Here is a 21,159-nt window from a genome sequence, read left to right as displayed (position 1 = left end):
GAGTGAAAGAAAGGTGTCCAAGTATTAAGAGTTCAAAAGAGTTTTTCCTTATGTATGAGAGTTGTCATTCAAGAGTGATAGTTTGTGAGTGTTGTAAAGTGTACCCTTGTTATATACAAGTATTTGTAATAAATAAAATTATATTTACTTGCCATGTTTAACTCTTCAAGTTGGTATCAGAGCGAGGTTTGGTCGGGATCCATTTTCTAAGGTGATCGTACACAGTTTGGAGACTGTAAAGTTTGTTGGCTTGCTTGGTAAAGGGAGTGATAATCACACCAAGTCACGATGGCGGATCTTGTGAACACAACAAGCGGAGTTACGAGGCTTAACAACCACAACTATCAAAGTTAGAGGAGTCGCATTATATCCTATACCTTAAAGGACAGGACTTGTGGGATGTTGTTAATGGGAATGAGATTACCCCACCTCCTAAAAAAATGCTGAAGCACTCTGAAAGTGAAAGATTAAGGCCGGGAAGGCAATGTACGTGCTCAAGTCAACCATTGAGGATGAGTTGCCTGGGCGAATCAAGGATGACGACACACCCAAGATGGCATGTGACACCTTTGCATCATTGTTTTCATAAACAAATGATGCTCGACTTCAATATTTGGAGAATGAGTTAATGTCCACCACCCAAGGAGATAAGTCGATAAGCGAATACTTTACAAGAGTAAAGGATTTATGCTGAGAAATTTTAGAGTTGGATCCGAAAGCAAATATTCATGAGGAAAGAATGAGGAGGATCATTATACACGGGTTGAAGCCCAAGTATAATGCTTTTATCACGAAAATACGAGGTTGGCATACTCAACCTACTCTCATAGAGTTGGAGAATTTGTTGGCCAATCAAGAAAGTTTATGCAAACAAATGGCTGAAATGTCGATAAACAAGGAAGAGGAAGCACTCTATTACAATAATAAAAAAGGCAAACATCGACAACAAAACAGAAAGGGCGAATAAAGTCAGCAGAACTTTGGAAAGTCCAAGAAGAGAGAAGCGTAAGGAAGAAGTCCTCGGACAAGGGAAGTTCAATCTGACAACAACACCAATAAACGACGACCCTTCATATCTCGAAGGTATGATATACAGTGTTTCAATTGCGGCAAGAAAGGTCACTTTGCAAAAAATTGTTGGTTCAAGAAAAAATCAGCTGAAGGTAACTTGGTGACTTCTAAAAATCACCAAGAAGACAATGAAGATGACTGGGACTTTCAGGCATCCTTAGCAGTGTCTAAATCCATCAAAAGAGATTGTTCAGAGAAGGAGATAGATTTTGATGAACCACTTAAGCAGTCTAACACATTCACTGAGGAAGTAGCTACTTCATCAAGAGTGACAGAGACGGGTGAAATAGCCCTTGCCGTAGTTTCCAATCAAGGAGCTATCAAGTACAGTGATGATTGGATCGTTGAATCATGGTGGTCGCCACTAAAGGAGGAGCTGTTAAACTCTCAAGACTTAGAAGATGAACTGCATGAGAAGATGAGGGAGACAAGGGAAAGAGAAGAATCTCCTAGTTCAACTAAGGAGTTGACGCTTTTTGCATGAGATGGTGAGAAAGTGCCTGATCTGTTTGGAACACTAGATAAATCGATGAGTCCATGGCAAACTAGAGTACATCAAAGTAGTTCAGAAGAGCTTTGCCCGAGTCAACATGAGGTTACGGTAGACAATCCACCACTTAGGAGGACGACTAGACAGAGAAAGCCTAACCCAAGATACGTGGATGCTGCCTTAGCAGAAGAAGAGACCGTAAAAGAGCCAATGACATTTGAAGAAGCATCCCGAGACATAGAGTGTCAGAAGGCGATGAAAGAAGAGATTAAGGCATTGAACCAAAATCAGACTTGGGAACTAGTTCCAAAACCCAAGGATGTGAAGCTGATATCATGCAAATGGGTATACAAAGTCAAGACTCGCCCTGATGGATCAATAAAAAGGTACAAAGCTCGACTAGTGGCTAGAGGATTCTTACAAGAATATGGGTTGGACTATGATGAGACTTTTAGCCCAGTAGCAAAAATTACAACGGTGCGAGTACTACTAGCACTTATAGCGAGCAAATCTTGAAAATTGTGGCAGATGGATGTGAAGAATGCCTTTCTACATGGAGAAATTGATCGAGATATCTACATGGAGTAGCCAAGTGGTTTCCAGAGTAGAAGGCATCAAGATTATGTCTGCAAACTAAAGAAGGCCTTATATGGGCTTAAACAAGCACCGAGGGCATGGTATGGCAAGAAAGGGAAATTGTTAGTGTAAAGCGGGTTCTCGGTGGCACCTGCGGACTCCAGTCTCTTTGTAAAATTCCAGGAAAGTAAACTAGCAATAGTGCTAGAGTAATGGATGACTTGATCATCACTGGAGATGATAACGGTGAGATTGAAAGGATAAGAGAGAACTTGTTCGTGCGATTCCAAATGAAGGAACTTGGAGAACTGAAGTATTTTCTTGGGTTAGAGATTGACCGAAGCAACAAAAGCATATTCCTCCGTCAGCAGAAGTACACCAAAAACCTATTAAAGAAATATGGGATGCTCGAATGCAAGCCAATTGCCATACCCATGGAGGCTAATGCCGTGCTATGTTCGGAAGAAGGAAAAGACTTGGAAGATGCAACTATGTACCAACAAATAGTTGGTAGTCTAAACTACTTTACATTATCGCGACCAAATATAGCTTACGCAGTTGGTGTGATTAGCTGGTTCATGCAAACACCAAAGAAGCCGCGTCTTGAAGCAGTATGTCGAATACTGAGGTAGGTGAAGGGTATAATAGACCTTGGTCTATTGTATAAGAAAGGTGGAGCATGCAAGATAGTTGGGTACTGCAATGCTGACTATGGTGGTGATCATGACATACGACGATCAACTACTGGATACATATTCAACCTTGGCTTAGTTGCAATCTCTTGGTGTAGCAAGAGACAACCTACAGTATCTTTATTAACCACGGAGGCTGAATACAGAGCAATGGCAATGATTACACAAGAAAGAACATGACTTATGCAGTTAATGAGGGATCTTTATCAACCAGATAATTATCCAATGATATTGCACTGCGACAATCAATCAGCAATCTGCTTGGTTGAGAATCCAGTGTTTCATGCCAGGACTAAGCATGTGGAGGTACACTATCACTTTGTGAGAGAGAAGGTACTTCAAGGAGAAATCGAGATGAGTCATGTGAAGACCAATGACCAAGTTGCAGACATATTCACGAAAGGACTTAGCAATGCTAAGTTTACTAAATTAAGAAAGCAACTTGGCATGATGAGCAAGGTAGAATTGTGAGAGTTGGTGCTGAGGGGGAGTGTTAAATGTCATCACCACCTCTCTTGAATATTCCAGAGTCTTTCGAAAACTTCTGGACACTTCTAGAAAATTCTAAAATTCTCTAGAATATTTTGGAAACTTATAGAGTTTGATAGAGTTTTCTTGACTCTTCCGGAATGTTCCAAACTATGCTAGAACCTTCCGGATTCTCTTAGAATGTTCCGAAATATAATAGAACCCTATAGGATATTTGGAAGTTTCTAGAATTCTACTGATTCTAGAATCTTTCATGGCCCTCTATAAATATAGGAAGTGTCTCATTATGTAAATACAAAAATAATAAAGAGTGAGTTCAAGAGTGAAAGAAAGGTGTCCAAGTATTAAGAGTTCAAAAGAGTTTTTCCTTGTGTGTGAGAGTTGTTATTCAAGAGTGATAGTTTGTGAGTGTTGTAAAGTGTGAGAGTTGTCATTCAAGAGTGATAGTTTGTGAGTGTTGTAAAGTGTCAGAGTTGTCATTCAAGAGTGATAGTTTGTGAGTATTGTAAAGTGTACTGTTGAGGGTCAAATATTGCATATTAGACCCCAGTTATTGCCTAGATTTACGAATATGGTACTGTTTAACGGCCCGATTTAATCGTGCTTGTGATGCAGAGTGTATTTACGAGTTTGGATTGAAATAGGATGTTAAAAGCAGAGATTTAATGCCCATGAGTCACCAAGGCAAGGGACGGACCCCAGGGGACCACGATCGACAAATTTACATGCTAGAGACCCGAGAATTTCAAGAAACTGAAGCTCTAGTGGCCTGAAATTGGTACAGAATACAAGATCATAGAATTCCCACCATCCGTTTAGCTCGAAACTTCATATAGCTCGAAATAGGATGTTAAAAGCAGAGATTTAATGCCCATGAGTCACCAAGGCAAGAGATGGACCCCAGGGGACCACGATCGACAAATTTACATGCTAGAGACCCGAGAATTTCGAGAAACTGAAGCTCTAGTGGCCTGAAATTGGTACAGAATACAAGATCACAGAATTCCCACCATCTGTTTAGCTCGAAACTTCATATATGGCCTGCAGACCTTAAATAAGCCGTACACGTCAAATTTTAGTAGTTGGATACCTGTAGAAGTGGTCCAACGGTCAGATCAGCCTATGAATTACTGATCTGAGGCCCACCTGATATTCAAAGATGCTTCAAACTCAGGCTTTATCCATTAGATGATATGAGAAAAGATGTGAATGAAACGGATTTCTCACGACCATCATGATGATGGCCCATGTGTATCACATGTGTACAAAGTGTATGTGCACTCAACGTGCATCGGATAGAGAAACCCGGTCAAAGTCAGTTTTGACCGACTTCTTTCTTAAAAACGGCAACTGCCGTTACAGCGAAGCTTCGCCGTCATCATCAGTTGATGCTGTGGGCCCCAACCATTGTCCATATGAAGAATCCAAGCCATTCATCGGATCCATAAAGTCCATATTACTAAGGCCTAGGTGGAAGAGTTTCAAAATAACAGCGACGACGGTGTCTCAGCCATTTCAACGCAGGTTGAACGGCTGTAAGATTGATCAAAGTGGGCCGCATCAACGGACGGCAAAAACCACTCTTTCCCCACCGAAATTTTGAGTGGAACCCGGTGGACGGCATAGATTTTCAGAACAACAGCCTAACTGGACCCCACCAAGCATCAACGCCGATCCATTCCGCAGGCCCTATTTATAGCGCGTCCAACCTGGACGCTGCAGGCCGTTTTTTCAGATGTGGCCAGGATCGGTTGGATGATCCAGACCGTCCAAAAGCCAGAGAACGGGGTTTTCATCTGTCCTATGAAGTCAGAATTACTAGAAGGGATGAGATCTTCTGTTGATCTCGGATTGAACGCAGCTGTTGGTGCGTTTTTGCTGAACAGAACAAGCGTTCGCAGTCCGGTGCTGCTACGAACAGAAGTGCGAAACAAGGTCGGTTCTTCCCATTACAAATCGACCTCCATCACTCTATAAAGAGAGAGATCAGCAACAAGAAGAAGGACGGATCGGTTTTGGCTTGGACGATTGCAAGGGAGAGAGAGAGAATATTGAGAGTTCATTTTTTTTTATTTTTAAGAGATCTAGCCATCCATGTCTAGCTGAACCTCTTAGCTAGGGCTAAGAGGTGAAGCTTGTAGTCTGATGGGAGAGACTTTGCTTATGCCTCTTGTTTAGACTGACTGATGTTGATTTTAGTTCGATTAAAAGGAATACTTTCAGTTTTTTTAATGGTTTGTTGTGATTGAAATTACAATAGATCTGCCATGGCTTTGAGTATTTCTTCCTCATTTTGATGTTTATGACGTCAGAAAGCCCTGTTGTTCACCATCGTCTCATGGGCATGGTCGAATGATGGTACCCTTCCTAACCTTCATGCTTTGTTGATTGGTTGGTAATTAGTTTAATTCTGTTGTTTGCTTTGTCTCCTGGACATGGTTTGGTGATGGAATCCATTCTAATTCATATACCTTTCATCTCGTGAAAATAAGATCAAGTAAGTCAGTCTAATCTCCATGACTCTTGATGCAGGCATAAAATCTCCCTGATTTCTACAAGTGGATCCTCTGAATCCCTAGTTTCCTTCCTCTAAATTCATTAAGTTTTAGCTTAGTATTTCACTATTATTCCTCAAAAATCATTCGATTTTGATTACATCTTAGTCTAGTTCTAGTTCTACTTAGTTTCAGATAACGTACAGGTATCAGTCCCTTAGGATTCGACCTCGGTCTCATCGAGTTTATTACTACAGCACGACCCTATACTTGGGGAGTGAACATGTACCCTTGTTGTGTACACGTATTTGTAATAAATAAAACTACATTTACTTGTCGTGTTCAACTCTTCAGCAATTTGCAGCAACGTCCCTGAAATGCGATTGAAAGATTTCGATTTCATTCAAGGTGAACGGAGGAATTACGATTTCAATTTCATCAATGACGAATAGAGGAAGTATTTCAATTACTCAGTTAAAAATACTTCCTTTCCAGATTCGTGATTGATCATTCCGGTCAGATCAAGATGATTTCATGGGTGGAATACTCCTCTCAATGGATCTGTTCTAGGTGCAGCCGACATCTCAATGCAATGTTTATGCTCTTTGCGGTTCCATTGGGAGCTGCATCGAGAAGAGCTCATCTTGTACGTGCTTGCCTGCTTTTCAGCCTAAGTCTCAGAACGACTGGAATTTAAGGAGTTGGTCGGGCGGGTGTATGAGGAAAACCCATTTGGAGTGTGGGCAGAACAGGTCATTCGATAGTGAGAAAAATAGGTTTTAGGCTTTGCCCGACATGACGCTGCCGGACGGCTCACGATCTTTGGTGGTTGGGAGCATCAAAGAGTGTGAATTGGCTTGTTTAAATGACCGTTCTGAATCTGAAGCAGCTGTCTGATGGCAATGTGAAGGCCAGCCACTTCATCTCCGACTTGCAGCCTCTGAACTGAAGATTTCGGATCGTAGTAAGGGGACCAATACATGGGCTGTCGTAGGTGTGGGTGCAGGGGTTGTTCTTCTATTGGGTATTGCTCTGTTTTTTATTTGTAGGTGGCAGAGGCATTGGAATATAGCTGGTTCTGAGGCAGTTCAAGGCTCTTTTATTGCATTCAGCTACCGAAGCCTGCAGATTGCAACGAAGAATTTCTCAAAGACATTGGGCTGCGGAGGTTTCGATTCTGTTTTCAAAGGGACTCTGCCTGATTAAACAATGGTGGCGGTGAGGAAGCTCGAAGGGCTTCGGCAAGGAGAGAAGTAGTTTCGGACAGAGGTGATCACGATCAGGATAATCCAGCACATTAATCTTGTTGGGGAAAAATATGACAAGTCCGGAGACCCGATTACGGAATGGACCAACTCTACTGACACTGTTCGAGGGTCCGAGGCAACTGGTCGGACCGAGACAAGACAAAGCCTAAAGGAGAGACTTAACTCGGGTTGCAGGAAATGAATCCTGACCGAGACTTAAAGAGTCAAGAGACATAGACAAAATATATAAGACGCATAAAGATGACTTGACTAACGAGGCAGCAACGTCTAAAGGGGCCGATTAAGACCCGACTGCTAGAAGTCACCTGACCGACCATAAAACCGTCCCATATTAGGGCGGTTATAGCGTCGACTATCAGATTAAGAAAGGATATCGGTTACGGATCGACTCCATTTCATTCGACAGAAGGCAAAAAGCTCCATCCTTACAGCCATCCGAGACTCATTTACTATCAGAGTCGATTAAGGCCGAGCTGAGCAAGGAAGAGACAATGTAAACCTAAAATATAGTCCTGAAAATCCAGTAAAAGGATATCTGATCTCGAGAATTTCGGGATCAAGTGAAATCCATAAACAAATCAAATCAAATCTCCTGAGAATGAGGAAGAGAATCCCTGCATGTCGGGACCTCTCACTCTTATAAAAGAAGGACGTCTCTAGGATCAAAGGTAGGCAGAAAATATCTTAAAAAGACCTTCTTTCTTATCCAGTCACTGGCTTAAGCATCGGAGGTTCCCCGGCTTTAGCCAGGGTCCCCTTTACATCTTTCTTGTGCAGGTGGCGATGAAGAAGGAGGTGTATCAGGTTTTTTGCATCAATAGATCGGTGCCGTCTATGGGAAATGGTATAAAAAGTCATGTTCTACACTCTATCCAGAAGCTGTAAACGCGTTCTAATGGTGAGAACTAAAAGAACGGTTCAAGAAGAGCCAAATGAGGTCGTTGTCACTGAGCCATCGGGTACGAGCATAGCCCAAGGAGCTCAGGATCAACTCGACAACCACTAAGATTCCACTGCTTGTCTAGCAGCCTCTGCTGCGACAAGAAATACCCAGCGGAACCAAGGTAATGGGCGATTGGATAAAAAGATCCAGGAACTTAGATCTAACATAAACGTCATGAAACAAATGTTGGAGCAGATGCATCGGCAACAAGTTCAACCCTATGGTCAGGCGACGAATGTCCCACGACAAGTCGTCAACCCTGAGCCTATCGCTTCGCGATCAGTCCCTCAGCGAAGTCAGCCCCACAGTCCGTCTGAGCCAGTGCCCACTCATTCTATGACTGTCGTGCTACCCCCTACTGATCTCCGACATGAGATAGATCAACGGAGGTGCAGCCAGCCTCCGGTTGAAGGAATGGCAGAAAGCGACGAGCCCTAGAAAGCTGACCTCCAAGACTTCAGAAGAGAAGTGCGGGAAGTGATTACGGACATGAAACAAAGTCGGGATGCACATCAAACTAGGCCCGAAATAAAAGCATCCCCGTTTATGGAGGAAGTAATACAAGCTCGGCTACCGGAACAGTTTCGTCTTCCACAGATTATACCTTTCACTAGTAAAATTGACCTAACTGAACACATCGAATGCTTTCGAACATACATGGAATTGCATGATGCCTTGGATGCCGTGATGTGTCAAGCTTTTTCCCTCACCTTAGCTGACGTAGCTTGACTTTGGTTCAAACAGCTGAAACCAAAGTCCATTAGCTCGTTTGCGGAGATTAGTGATGCGTTCCTTACCAACTTCATTAGTGGAAAGAAGAAGTTGAAGCCCCCAGCGCATCTAAACAACATAGTTCAGAAGGAGGGAGAGCCGTAAAATAGAAAGACTCATCAAGAGTTTCAATTTTGAGTTGCTTCAAGTTTGGAAACATTCAGAGGAGACAACACTCAATTCAATCACACAAGGCATTAGGGACAAGCCGTTTCTGGCATCCCTGGAGAAGAATCCGCTTATAACTCTAGCTGAGTTCATGACTCAGTCGGATAAGTACACAGACGCCAAGGAAACACGGAACTTACGTGAGGCCGCCCAGAATACAAAAGCCCTGGCCAAAGAATCAGCTAGAAAGGAAGTTGACTCGGCTGGAGGGAAGAAGTGCAAAGACGATTGAACGCGCAATGAACGTAAGTCAGGAAAATGACCCGACCGAAAGTTTTCAACCTATACCCCACTCAACAAACCTCAAGAGCAGGTTTTGATGGAGATTAAAAGTGAGGGATTCGTCAATAGGCCAGATAAACTCCAAGGCAATCCCAACTGACAGAGTAAGAACAAGTATTGCCACTATCATCGCAATCATGGGCATAATATAAGTGATTGTTTTCATCTGAAAGAAGAGATTGAAAGACTCATTCGAGAAGGCCAACTCAGAGAACACATCGAAAGAACCAGGATGGCCGAAGAACACCTGGGTGATGACCGACCCACGGAGGAAATCCGTACTATCATCGGTAGTCCCCGAGGAGGAGGCGACTCAAATAATGCTCGGAAAAATCACGCAAGGAGCATCAGTTGACCTGAGTCTGAGATCCTGATCATAGCTTGGCCTTTGAAAGAAAAAAGAGAGAAAAATACTATATCTCGTTCACTGATAAAGATGCTCGAGGCATTCACCATCCCCATGATGATGCATTAGTCATCACTCTCACCATCGCGAACTGAAGCGTGTTCCACAGACTCGTCGACATAGGATCGTCTGCTGACGTGCTGTTCACTCAGGCGTTCGATAAAATGGGTGTTGAATGATCGGCATTGCGGCCGGTTCGTACCCCATTGATCAGATTCTTAAGAGGACAGACACTCCTACAAGGAATCATCTCACTGCCACTTATTGCTGGAAACCTTCCACATCAGGCGACAGTAATGATCAACTTTTTGATAGTCGATTAGTCATTCGTTTACAATGCCATACTCAGCTGACCCTCTTTACGTCTCCTCCAGGTCGTGGTATCTACATACCACCTTTCCATGAAATTCTCGATTGAGTCGGGAGTAGGAGTCGTTAAAGGAGACCAGTAAGACGCAAGATGCTGCTACGCGACAACAGTAAAATCTCCAGCCGAGGTATCCATCATTGATTCACTGGGTCCCCGGGTCGAAACTCATGAATGAGGACAACTGGTGGAAGACCTTATCTCGGTACCTTTGGTCAAGACAGATGAATCCAAAACGGTGCAAATTGGCTCGTCTCTGCAATCACCCCTGAAAGACAATTTGATAGCCTTACTCCGACGATATGCTGATGTATTTGCATGGAATCATGAGGATATGCCAGGGATCGATCCTTCGGTGATAACTCACTAACTCAATATCGATTCGACCTACCGGCCGATCCGACAGAAGTGACGCCCGCTCGGCCCTGAAAAGTACGCTATCATTGAAGAAGATGTCAGCAAGCACCTCAAGACCAAATTCATAGAAGAGATATACTACCCAGAATGGGTAGCTAATATCATACTTGTGAAGAAAGCCAATGGGAAGTGACGAGTCTGTATTGACTATACCGACCTAAATAAAGCCTACACAAAGGACAACTTTTCTCTTCCGAGGATCGATCAATTGATGGATAGCACTGTGGGGCACGAGCTTCTTAATTTTATGGATACTTATTCTGGTTATAATCAAATTATAATGCATCAATCTAATAAATCTAAGACTACCTTTGTCACTGACAAAGGTCTTTACTGTTACAGAGTGATGCCGTTTGGTTTGAAAAATGCTGGAGTGACATATCAAAGATTAGTGAACAAAATGTTCACTCGGCAAATCGGCCAAACTATAGAAGTATACATTGACGACATGCTCATTAAAAGTATACATGCGGCCGACCATATAACCAACCTAGAAGAAATGTTCCTGATCTTACACAAGTTCCAAATGAAGTTAAATCCGAGTAAGTGTGCCTTTGGCATAAGCTCGGAAAAGTTCCTCAGATTCCTGGTTAGCTAACGAGGGATCGAGGTAAATCCGAAGAAGATCAAGGCATTGCTTGACATGGAGTCTCCGAAAGCAATCAAAGACATACAAAGGCTGATCTGATGAGTAGCCACACTTAACCGCTTCCTCTCCTGAGCTACCGACAAATGTCTCTCATTCTTCAAAGAACTGAAGGGATGACAAACGGTGGATTGGATGGAAGAGTGCGAAGCAGCATTTCAAGAATTGAAATCTTATCTTGGATTTCCACCACTCTTGTCAAAACCCGAGTTAAGGGAGGCTCTGCTCTTGTATCTCGCCGTGTCTAACGCAGCAGTTAGCTAAGCTCTGATACGAGAGCACGAAGGAAAACAGTTGTCGGTCTATTACATTAGCAAAGCACTATTACCGGCAGAGACAAGATATCCGCCCCTAGAAAAGGTGGCCTTAGTCTTGGTAATCTCTTCGCGGTGGCTTCGGCCATACTTTCAAGCTCATACCATTGTCGTTATGACCGACCTCCCACTATGTCAGATTCTTCAAAAGCCTAAAGCATCCGGCTGACTTAAAAAGTGGGCGATCGAACTTATTGAATTCAACATTCAATACAAGATGAGAGTAGCAATCAAAGGGCAAGCCGTGGCCAACTTCATTGCTGAAATAATACCACAAGCTGATCCAATGCCTGAGCATGCTACCGAGCCTATTGAGGAATCGATGACTGCTTCTCCCGAGTTAGCGCCCGACCCAATCCCCTGAAGTTGTATGTCGAGGCTCCTCCAACTCTAAGGCTAGTGGGGCATGAGTTATCCTGAAAACTCTCGATCAAACCTACATGCAGTATGCCTTAAGACTTGGATTTCAAGCCTCGAACAATACGGTAGAATATGAAGCTTTATTACTCGGCCTCCGACTTGCTGCCAGTTTAGGCGTTACCCATCTCAACGTCTTTAGTGATTCACAATTGGTCGTTAATCAAGTCACCGGTGTGTATCAAACACGTAAAGAGCAATTGAAAGTATACATGGAGAAAGCCAAAGAGTTAATCGATGGATTTCAACAGTGTGTGGTTACTCGGATCCCTGGGATAGAAAACGCTAAAGTTAATCTACTAGTAAAACTTACCTCTACCGACAAAAATGACATACCCAGGTTTGTTTCAATCGAATACATCGCTAAGCCGAGTATCTCTGACCCGGTTAGCTCGACCATATACACAATTGATTCGGAACCTACTTGGCTTGACCTGATCGTTCGATATCTTGACAATAAAGAGTTCCCCGAAGATCGTGCTGAGGCTCAATGATTGAAGATCTGAGCTTCTCGCTACATCATTCTTAATGGGATGCTATATAAAAAAAGGTTTCTATGCTCCTTTATTACGATGCCTAAATCCCGATGAAGCCAACTACGTAGTACGAGAGATCCACGAAGGGATCTGTGAAAACCACTCAGGAGGGTGATCACTCACACACAAGGTCTTAAGTCAGGGATATTACTGGCCAACTATCTAATACGATGCTTGTAAGCTCGTCCAGAGATGCGACAAATGCCAGCGATTCGTGGCCATTCCGAGACAGCCTCCTGAGGAACTGACTCCTATGACCGGTCCTTGGCCCTTCACACAGTGGGGAATCGACATTATTGGACCACTCCTATGGTAAAAGGCCAAACCAAGTTTGCTGTCCTAGTAGTGGACTACTTTACAAAGTGGGCCGAGGTAGAGCCATTGGCGAAGATAACCAAATAGAAGATCATGAACTTTATATGGAAAAATATTGTCTGTCGGTTCGGGATACTCCGGACTATTATTACTGACAATGGGAAGCAGTTCGACAATAGGAGCTATTAAGAGATGTGCAATAATCTCAGGATCAGAAATGTGTACTCATCGCCCCATCATCCCCAAATGAACGGATAGGTTGAGGTGGTCAATAAGATTATCAAACAGCATCTTTGAACCAAGCTCAACCGAGCCAAATGAGCATGGGCTGAAGAACTCCTAAAGATACTGTGGGCATACCAAACCATGACTCGAACCGCTACGGGAGAAACTCCTTTACTTATGGCTTAGAAGCCGTCACCCCAGTCGAGATCGGGTTGCTTTAAGCCCGAGTCAGTTCATTTAATGAAGAGGATAATGAAGAACTCTTAGTCCTCAGACTCGATCTTATGGATGAACAAAGGGAGAGCTCGGCTACGAATGGTGGCTCGACAGCAACAAGTAGCTCGGTTCTACAATACCCGAGTCAAGGTCAGGCATTTTTGAGTCAGGGACTTGGTCATCCGAAAAATGTTCCTTAATTCCAAGGAAGTTGGCGCGGCCACACTGGGACCTAATTGGGAAGGACCCTATGTCGTCTCAAGCACCATCCGACCAGGAACGTACCGATTGGAAGACCTAACCAGACAATTGCTACCTCATCCGTGGAATGCCGAGCATCTAAAAATCTACTACCCTTAGGTCGGCCAAGTGAAGCGTTTGGGAATACTCAAAAAAGAAAAAAAAATTGTAAACCGAGTCACATGAATAAAGAAAACCAAGTATATTCATTCATCAGTGTGTTTGTTACATCGAGTTACATCTTGCTTTGACATTACATTGATAAAGTAAAAGGGTTAAAGGCAAAAGAAAGGTTGGCCATGACGTGCGAGCTTCTTCCTCGGTTGTAGATACTCTCGAGCCTGCCCTAGAGCTTAGTCTGCTTAAAATGCTAGTGTGAGTGCTAAAAAAAATAAGCTCCAGGGTTCATTAGGAGCTAACTCAGGAGGTGCCTTAAACTTAGCTACCACCACCACTTAGAGTAACCTCTTGAGCTGCCTCGTACTCGACCTCGATACTAGCTGCAGCATCAGCAGACCTGGCAGCCTCAGCCTCCGAACCTTCAGACCCAGAAGCACCTTCTTCGAATCTCGAGAGATCAAAGTTGGGAAAATATTGCTTCATCAGCTGGATACAAGCTGTGTACCCATCCTGATACAAGCGATCCCTGTCATCCGAAAACTCTTGGAACTCAAGAAAGGCCTTTATGGCTTGGTCCTTAGCCTCATCTTTGGCCTGCTCAATGGTTGCCCTGACCTCAACCTTGATTCGGGCTAGCTAATCCCCGTAAGTGGCATAAGCTTGACGAGCTCGTCGACTCTCCTCCTGAGCCTCTTTCAGTAGCATGGCCGTGCAGGCATACTCGGCCTTGGCATCCTCGGTAACTTTTTTGGCAAGACCCAAGTTGCCCGACAACAAGCCGACCCGAGTCATAGCGCCTTCAAGCTGCACATCCAGCTCATTGACTCGCTTCTTAGCAACAGTAAGATCCGAGCACTCCTAAGCACGCATGGGGCAAACTGTAAAAAGAAAACTTGATATCAGAACTAAGTTGCCGAAACGAGTGGTGAACTACTTAAGACAGGAAAGATCAAAGACCTTACCTCCAGCAGCACCTTTGTCGCGTGAGCAAGAACCCGCCTCGAGGGGGAGCTACAGAGGCCAGCATAATTCGTCTCTCCCCCATGAGAGATGGCCCAAGGGACCATGACCGACATGTCCCGCTGAAGGGGCAAAGGCTCCTATTGAGTCATCTCCTCCCCTGAGGTCTCCCCTCTCTGCTCCTCTCTCAGTTCCGAGACCCACTCTGTAACGGGTCTTGGCTTAGGAGCCACCTGGGACTTAGTAGGAATCGCACCCACCTCTTCCGCCCTCTCTTCTGGGTCAGAGAGTACGACCACAGTCAGGATGACCAGGGCAGAGGTGACCAGGGTGGATGTCCCCTTAGCCTTTGGAGCCATCTTCGGCTTCTTCAAAGGTTGAGTCTCCGATAGAAGCATCGACCTCAGAAGAGCCTTCATCTTGGAAGCTAGTTTCAGAAGGGGCTGAGCTTCAGCCATCTCTATATCAGACAAAGCACAGAGTTAGAATAAAATCTAGGAAGAATGCGTCAGAACAACCAGCGAATACCTGTCACGGTTGAGTTTAAGCAAGAGATAAGAAGACGCTCTGGCTGAAGAAGTATCTTCCAAGACTGCCTTTAAATCTTGATCCGAGTTAAAGCACCAGCTTCTAGCTTCGGCCTTTTCTTGAGGATATCTGCAAAACGTGTTCAGTCAGACTCGAAAGTATCGTAACAAGAAAAGGCAGAGGAAGGAAACGCCGAGTCACCTGCTTTAGAGAACGCTCGAGGAACATGAGGTTCGAAGAGCCCAAGCTCTGTAGTCTCCCAGCAATCGCACGCCCAGAACCACCTCTCTCTCCAGTGCTTGTTGGAGGTAGGAGGGTCGGTTATCAAAGGACTGCCCTTGTTCCGCCAAGCGCACAAGAAGTACTAGCCGGGCTGTTGAGGGTTTGGCCGTACTTAATACAGATAGAAAAACTCATCGATAGTCAGTGGGGGCTAATCTGTCTCAGCCCACAGCACTGAGCATCCGAACAAGTTCCTCTACCCATTCGAAACTATCTGCCCGGGAGCGATTTAGAGTTAGAAAAAAAAAATCTCAAGCAACGAGTTGATGGGCAGACGCAAGCCACATTGCATAGTGACTTGAAAAATCGCAACCATCCTAGCAGGAGGATGGTCGGGTAATTCACTCGGGAGGGAGAGACGAAGAATAATTGAGTCAGGGACATGGTACCTGACTCGAATTTTGTCCAAGTCCGCCTCAGTTAAGACCGAAGGGACCGGACCCCTCTGCTCGTCTCCAGCCTCCCCTCCCTCGGTAACCTCCCCTTCCTCGTATGCCTATTCAATGGCCCGTGCTGATCTTCTAAGAGGAACCGACACACTGGCCCCCTTAATCTCTTCATCCTCTTTTTCCAGTTCCTCCCCAGGTATATCTGGAGGGTTAGGTCTGCCTGGGGCAGCCACTAGAGATACATCTTCGTGAGAAGGGTCTGCCAAAGCAGGACGTTCCGCTAAAGTCCCAGACACTCTTTCAGAGAACTGGAAAGCTTCGTTGGTGCCAATCGCTATCTCCGTCAGCAATGTGCAATTCTGAGACATTTCAGAGATGTCTCGTTTCGTCCTCATCACTGGAAATCCCCTCCCTAGGACTTGAAGAATGCATTGCCATTAAGATTGAAAAGGAAAGGGAGGGAGAGAAAACTCACCAGAGAGGCGAAAAGTACATAGACAAGGAAGCAAAAAGGAAAAGGAAGATGAAAACAGTGGGGAAAATGGTGATAACAAAGAAGAGAAATCGGGAGAAGGAGCTAATGCATGAAAATGGGAAAGAAGTGTCCTACTCCTCCTTTTATAGCCTTGCCATGCGGCAGAGGCATTTAAGGAGGAGTTGAATCAACGCCTGTTTTGACTCCCCCGCCTGACACGTGTCGCACGCCTACTGAAGCCATCATTGCCTTCGCCACGCGTCCAGCGCTGATAAGCGTGAAAAATGTTCTAATGATTGTTCGCTTGTGCGACCTTGAGCAACGGGCTGAAGTGCGTTAAGGAGGAGCTAAAGAGTATTAAATGCTCCATTATAACCCCTGTCTCCAGTGCAAATCGACTTAGAGATTTGTTACTCCTTGGCATCAACATAGTTGACACAAGGAGTAAGGGGGCTTACTGTTGGGGAAAAATATGACAAGTTCGGAGACTCGGTTATGGAATTGACCAACTCTACTAACACTGCTAGAGGGTCCGGGGCAACAGGTCGGACCGAGACAAGACGAAGCTTAAAGGAGAAACTTAGCTTGAGTTGCAGGGAATGAATCCCGATCAAGACTTAAACAATCAAGAGCCATAGGAAAAATATATAAGACGCATAAAGTTGACTCGGCTAATGAGGCAGCAACGTCTAAAGGGGCCAATTAAGACCCGAATGCTAGAAGTCACCTGACCAACCATAAAACCGTCCCATATTAGGGCGGTTATAGCGTCGACTATCGGATTAAGAAAGGATATCGGTTACGGATCGACTCCATTTCATCCAACAGAAGGCAAAAAGCTCCATCCTTACAGCCATCCGAGACTCATTTACTATTAGAGTCGATTAAGGCCAAGCCGAGCAAGGAATAGACGGTGTAAACCTAAAATACCGTCCCGAAAATTCAGTATAAGGATCTCTGATTTCGAGAATTTCAGGATCGGGTGAAATTCGTAAACAAACCAAATCAAATCTCCTAAGAATTGGGAAGAGAATCCCTGCACGTCGGGACCTCTCATTCCCATAAAAGAATGACGTCTCCAGGATCAAAGGTAGGTAGAAAACACCTCAAAAAGACCTTCTTTCTTGTCCAGTCACTGATTTAAGCATCGGAGGTTCCCCGGCTCTAGCCAGGTGTTGAGGGTCAAATATTGCATATTAGACCCTAGTTATTGCTTGGATTTACGAACATGATACTGTTTAATGGCCCGCTTTAATCATGTTTGTGATGCAGAGTGTATTTACGAGCATGGACTGAAAAGGAAACTTAAAGCATGGATTTAACGCTCTGATGGCATTAAAGGCAAGGGACGGACCCCAGGGGAGCAAGATCAACGGATTTACATGCCAGAGATCTGAGAAAATCGAGAAACTGAAGCTCAAGTGGCTCGAAATTGGTCCAGAATGCAAGATCATAGGGTTCCCACCATCCATTTAGCTCGAAACTTTATATCTGACCTGAGAATCCCAAATTAACCGTACACGTCGAATTTCAGTCATTGGATCCTTATGGAAGTGGCCCAACGGACAGATCAGCCTATACAACTCTGATTTAGGGCCCACCTGATATCTAGATATGCCTCGATCTTCAGCTCAACTCATTAAATGAGCTGAAAAAACGGATGGATGGAGTAGATTGCTTGAGTAGATCATGATGGACCCCACGTACAATGCGTGTACAAAGGGTACACATGCATCGGACATGCACTGGTCGAAGAACAGGTCAGCCATTGCGCTGACCCGTCCCTTTTTAAAAACTGAAACAGATTTTCTATTTTCTGCCAGAGAAACGGACCAGCGTCCGCTGAACCACGAAGTGGGCTCACACCACCATTATATGTGCAATTGGGTCCGTCCATTATGCTTGGGAGGAAAAATAAACCGTACACCAGGTGTTTTCTGGGACCCATGCATGTGTATACACACGGATGCAATTTCAAACGTATAACGGATGGTGGCTTTACAGATTTCGTGGGCCACGTCAACGCAGATCCAAAACCAGACATCTCTGAATATGTTTTTGTTCTGATTCTAATGGACAGTGTGGATTTACTATGGAACGTCATCCTGGGGCCCACCGAGCATCAAAACGGTGGTCCGTAAGCGAGCTTGCAGAGGAATGTTGTGGGCCACCCTCTGAATTGATCAGTCCGATCTGGACCGTCCAATGGACTCCAAAGGGCCCTGTAACCAGTGCCTAGGTGGAGAAATTTCACAATACAATTTGAGATCAATTTCGATCGTTTAAACATTGGACGAACGGCGGTGAGAAAGATCAGGTGGACCGCATCAAATGCAATCCAAGAGTAGTCATTTCCAACTGGAAATTCGAGTCGACTCTAATGGACGGGTTGGATTTATTAAAATAGCAAAGAAGTGGGCCCCACCAACGTCGCAGCGCAATCAGCGCAAATCCCTATTTTGCGCTAGGACGCAGCCGACTTTTACGGACTATGGTGTGGTCTCGGTGATGATCAGACAGTTGATCTGATCCGTCCATCATGTAGGCCACTCAAAAATGCCCCAAGGGACGTTGATCTTCTGGAGGAACTACAAGGAAGAGTGGAATTATGAGGATTAGATTTTTACTGCGTATGGGATATATACGCACCGACCTTGCTGCGTAAAGAAATCTTCCACAGCCTACTTCTTTTCTGACTCTATCACAGCAGCTCCCAAACGTAGCCTTTTTCTATAAGAGGGAGAGATCTAGAACGTGAAGAGGGGGCAGAGGAGGGACGACTTGACCTTGGACGTGGAGCAGGGAGAGAGATAGATAGTAAAGTGTTTTTTTCTTTTTTATCTTTGTTTTTGTTTAAGGGTTAGCCGCATCATGGCAGGCTAAACCTCTTAGCTGGGGCTAAGAGGGGAAGCTTGTGGTGTGATGGGACTGACTCTATGCCTTTGAATTATGCTAGACTGACTGATGTTGATTTTAGTTCAATTAAAAGGAATACTTTCAGTTTTTTTAATGGTTTGTTGTGATTGAAATTACAATAGATTTGCGATGGCTTTGAGTATTTCTCCCTCCCTTTGATGTTTATGACGTCAAGAAGCCCTGTTGTTCACCATCGTCTCATGGGCATGGTTGGATGACGGTATCCTCCCTAACCTTCATGCATTGTTGAGTGGTTGGTAATTAGTTTAATTCTGTTATTTGCTTTACCTCCTGGGCATGGTTTGATGATGGAATCCATTCTAATTTATATATCTTTCATCTCTTTAAAACTATCTTAAAAGAAGTTCAGTTTAATTTTCATGGTGATGGCATAAGATCTCCCTGATCTCTACAAGTGGATCCTCTGAGTCCCCAGCTTCCCTTCCCTGAATTGTTTAAGTTTTAGATAATTATTCCATAATTATTCCTTAAATTCTATTTGATCTAGATTACATCTTAGTCTAGTTCTAGTTCTACTTAGTTTCAGATAACGTACAGGTATCAGTCCCTTGGGATTTGACCTCGGTCTCACCGAGTTTATTACTACATCACAACCCTATACTTGGGGAGTGAACACCAGAGTCCCCTTTACATCTTTCTTGTGCAGGTGGCGATAAAAAAGGAGGTGTATCAGGTTTTTTGGATCAACAAATCTCATCCGCCTTCGTGGGTTTTGCTCAGAAAAGGCTAAAAAGGCTGCTCATCTATGATTACATGCCAAATGGGTCTTTGGATTCTCATCTGTTTAGTGAGATTTCCAACATCCTGGATTGGCCGACGAGGTACAAGATAGCAATTGGAACGGCGAGAGGAATAGCTTATCTTCACGAGAAATGCCTAGACTGTATCATACAATGCGACATTAAGCCAGGAAACATACTTCTAGATGGTGGGTTTTGTCCACAGGTGGCGGTTCTGGCCTAGCAAAGTTCATTGGGCAGGATTTCAGCATGGTTTTAACAACCATGAGAGGAACACGAGGCTATCTTGCTCCTGAATGGATTTCAGGGGTGGCAATCACGTCCAAAGCCGATGTCTACAGCTATGGGATGATGGTTTTCGAGATCATTTAAGGAAGGAGGAATTCTGAGCACTTGAAAGTAGGGGAAATAGTGTTTTTCCCTATTTGGGCTATGGGGAAAATCACCAGCGGTGAAATCCATTGCTTGTTGGATTACAGATCGGAGGGAAATGCTAACATGGAAGAGCTCGGTTAACAAGAGTCGCCGGCTGGTGCATTCAGGAAGATGAGAATGACAGGCCGTCAACGGGCACATTATTCAAATCTTGGAGGGTGTTTTGGAGGTGAGCGTGCCGCCGGTAGCAAGACCACTTCAGATTCTAGTGGAAAATCAGACGGAAAATCAGAACATGGTTTTCTTATCGGAGTCTTCGTTGTACAAGGGGCCGAGCAATGAATTAAAGAATTCGCGTTACAAGATCGCTTTGTCAACAGGTTCCTACAAGTGCAGATTGTCATGGTGAGATCTCAATTGTCCAAATGTTCCAATATAATTCATTGCGCAGAAATTACAGTTTGCTATAATAGCTCTGGTTTGTTTATTTTCTTTGTATAAGCTGCATTAATTTGGATGTTTAATTGAGTTAAATTACGATATTTCAGTCTAATATAGTTGAAATGGCCACGATTAATAAAGGGTTGCTCCCTATTTGTGGTTTAATTTGTTTCATATGCAACTTGAAACAATGGAATTTAGCCTCCCGAACTAAGTTAATTGTTTTGTATTAGCCTGATCACCGCATTTCAGTTGATTTGAGGATCTAAACTGGCAAAGGTAATGTCGTGAAGAAGTTGATCACCATCTTCTAGATCAATAATTACCTTGAATCCATGAGGCACTCCTAAAATCACAAAAGTTTTTTGCAATTCCATGAGAGAAATAATTTTTTGAAGGAGTTGATTTATTGAATGAGTCATTCTCATAAAAACTAGTTTAACCACTTTAAATAATCCTACACAAACCTTTAAAATGTAATTAATGAGTTTTAATCAAATTAGTAAATAAATTAAGAAAATTGTGTAAATTTTCTACGTCCGTGGACCGGTTGAGTTGACAACTTGAA

General features: G+C 44.0%; 1 protein-coding gene and 1 pseudogene across 1 annotated transcript; both read left to right on the top strand.

Moving 5' to 3' along the window:
* Positions 1 to 1,600: 1,600 nt before the first annotated feature.
* Positions 1,601 to 2,077, top strand: LOC131220293 (uncharacterized mitochondrial protein AtMg00820-like). Its single transcript, XM_058215241.1, has one exon. The coding sequence runs from the start codon at positions 1,601 to 1,603 to the stop codon at positions 2,075 to 2,077; it is 477 nt and encodes a 158-aa protein (XP_058071224.1).
* Positions 2,078 to 2,349: 272 nt separating this feature from the next.
* On the top strand, positions 2,350 to 20,774 carry LOC131220291 (G-type lectin S-receptor-like serine/threonine-protein kinase At2g19130; annotated as a pseudogene).
* Positions 20,775 to 21,159: the final 385 nt, after the last annotated feature.

Source organism: Magnolia sinica, chromosome 12 (genome assembly GCF_029962835.1).
Source record: "Magnolia sinica isolate HGM2019 chromosome 12, MsV1, whole genome shotgun sequence".
In the NCBI taxonomy this organism is placed as follows: Eukaryota; Viridiplantae; Streptophyta; class Magnoliopsida; order Magnoliales; family Magnoliaceae; genus Magnolia; species Magnolia sinica.
This window is presented reverse-complemented; position numbering and strand designations above follow the sequence as displayed.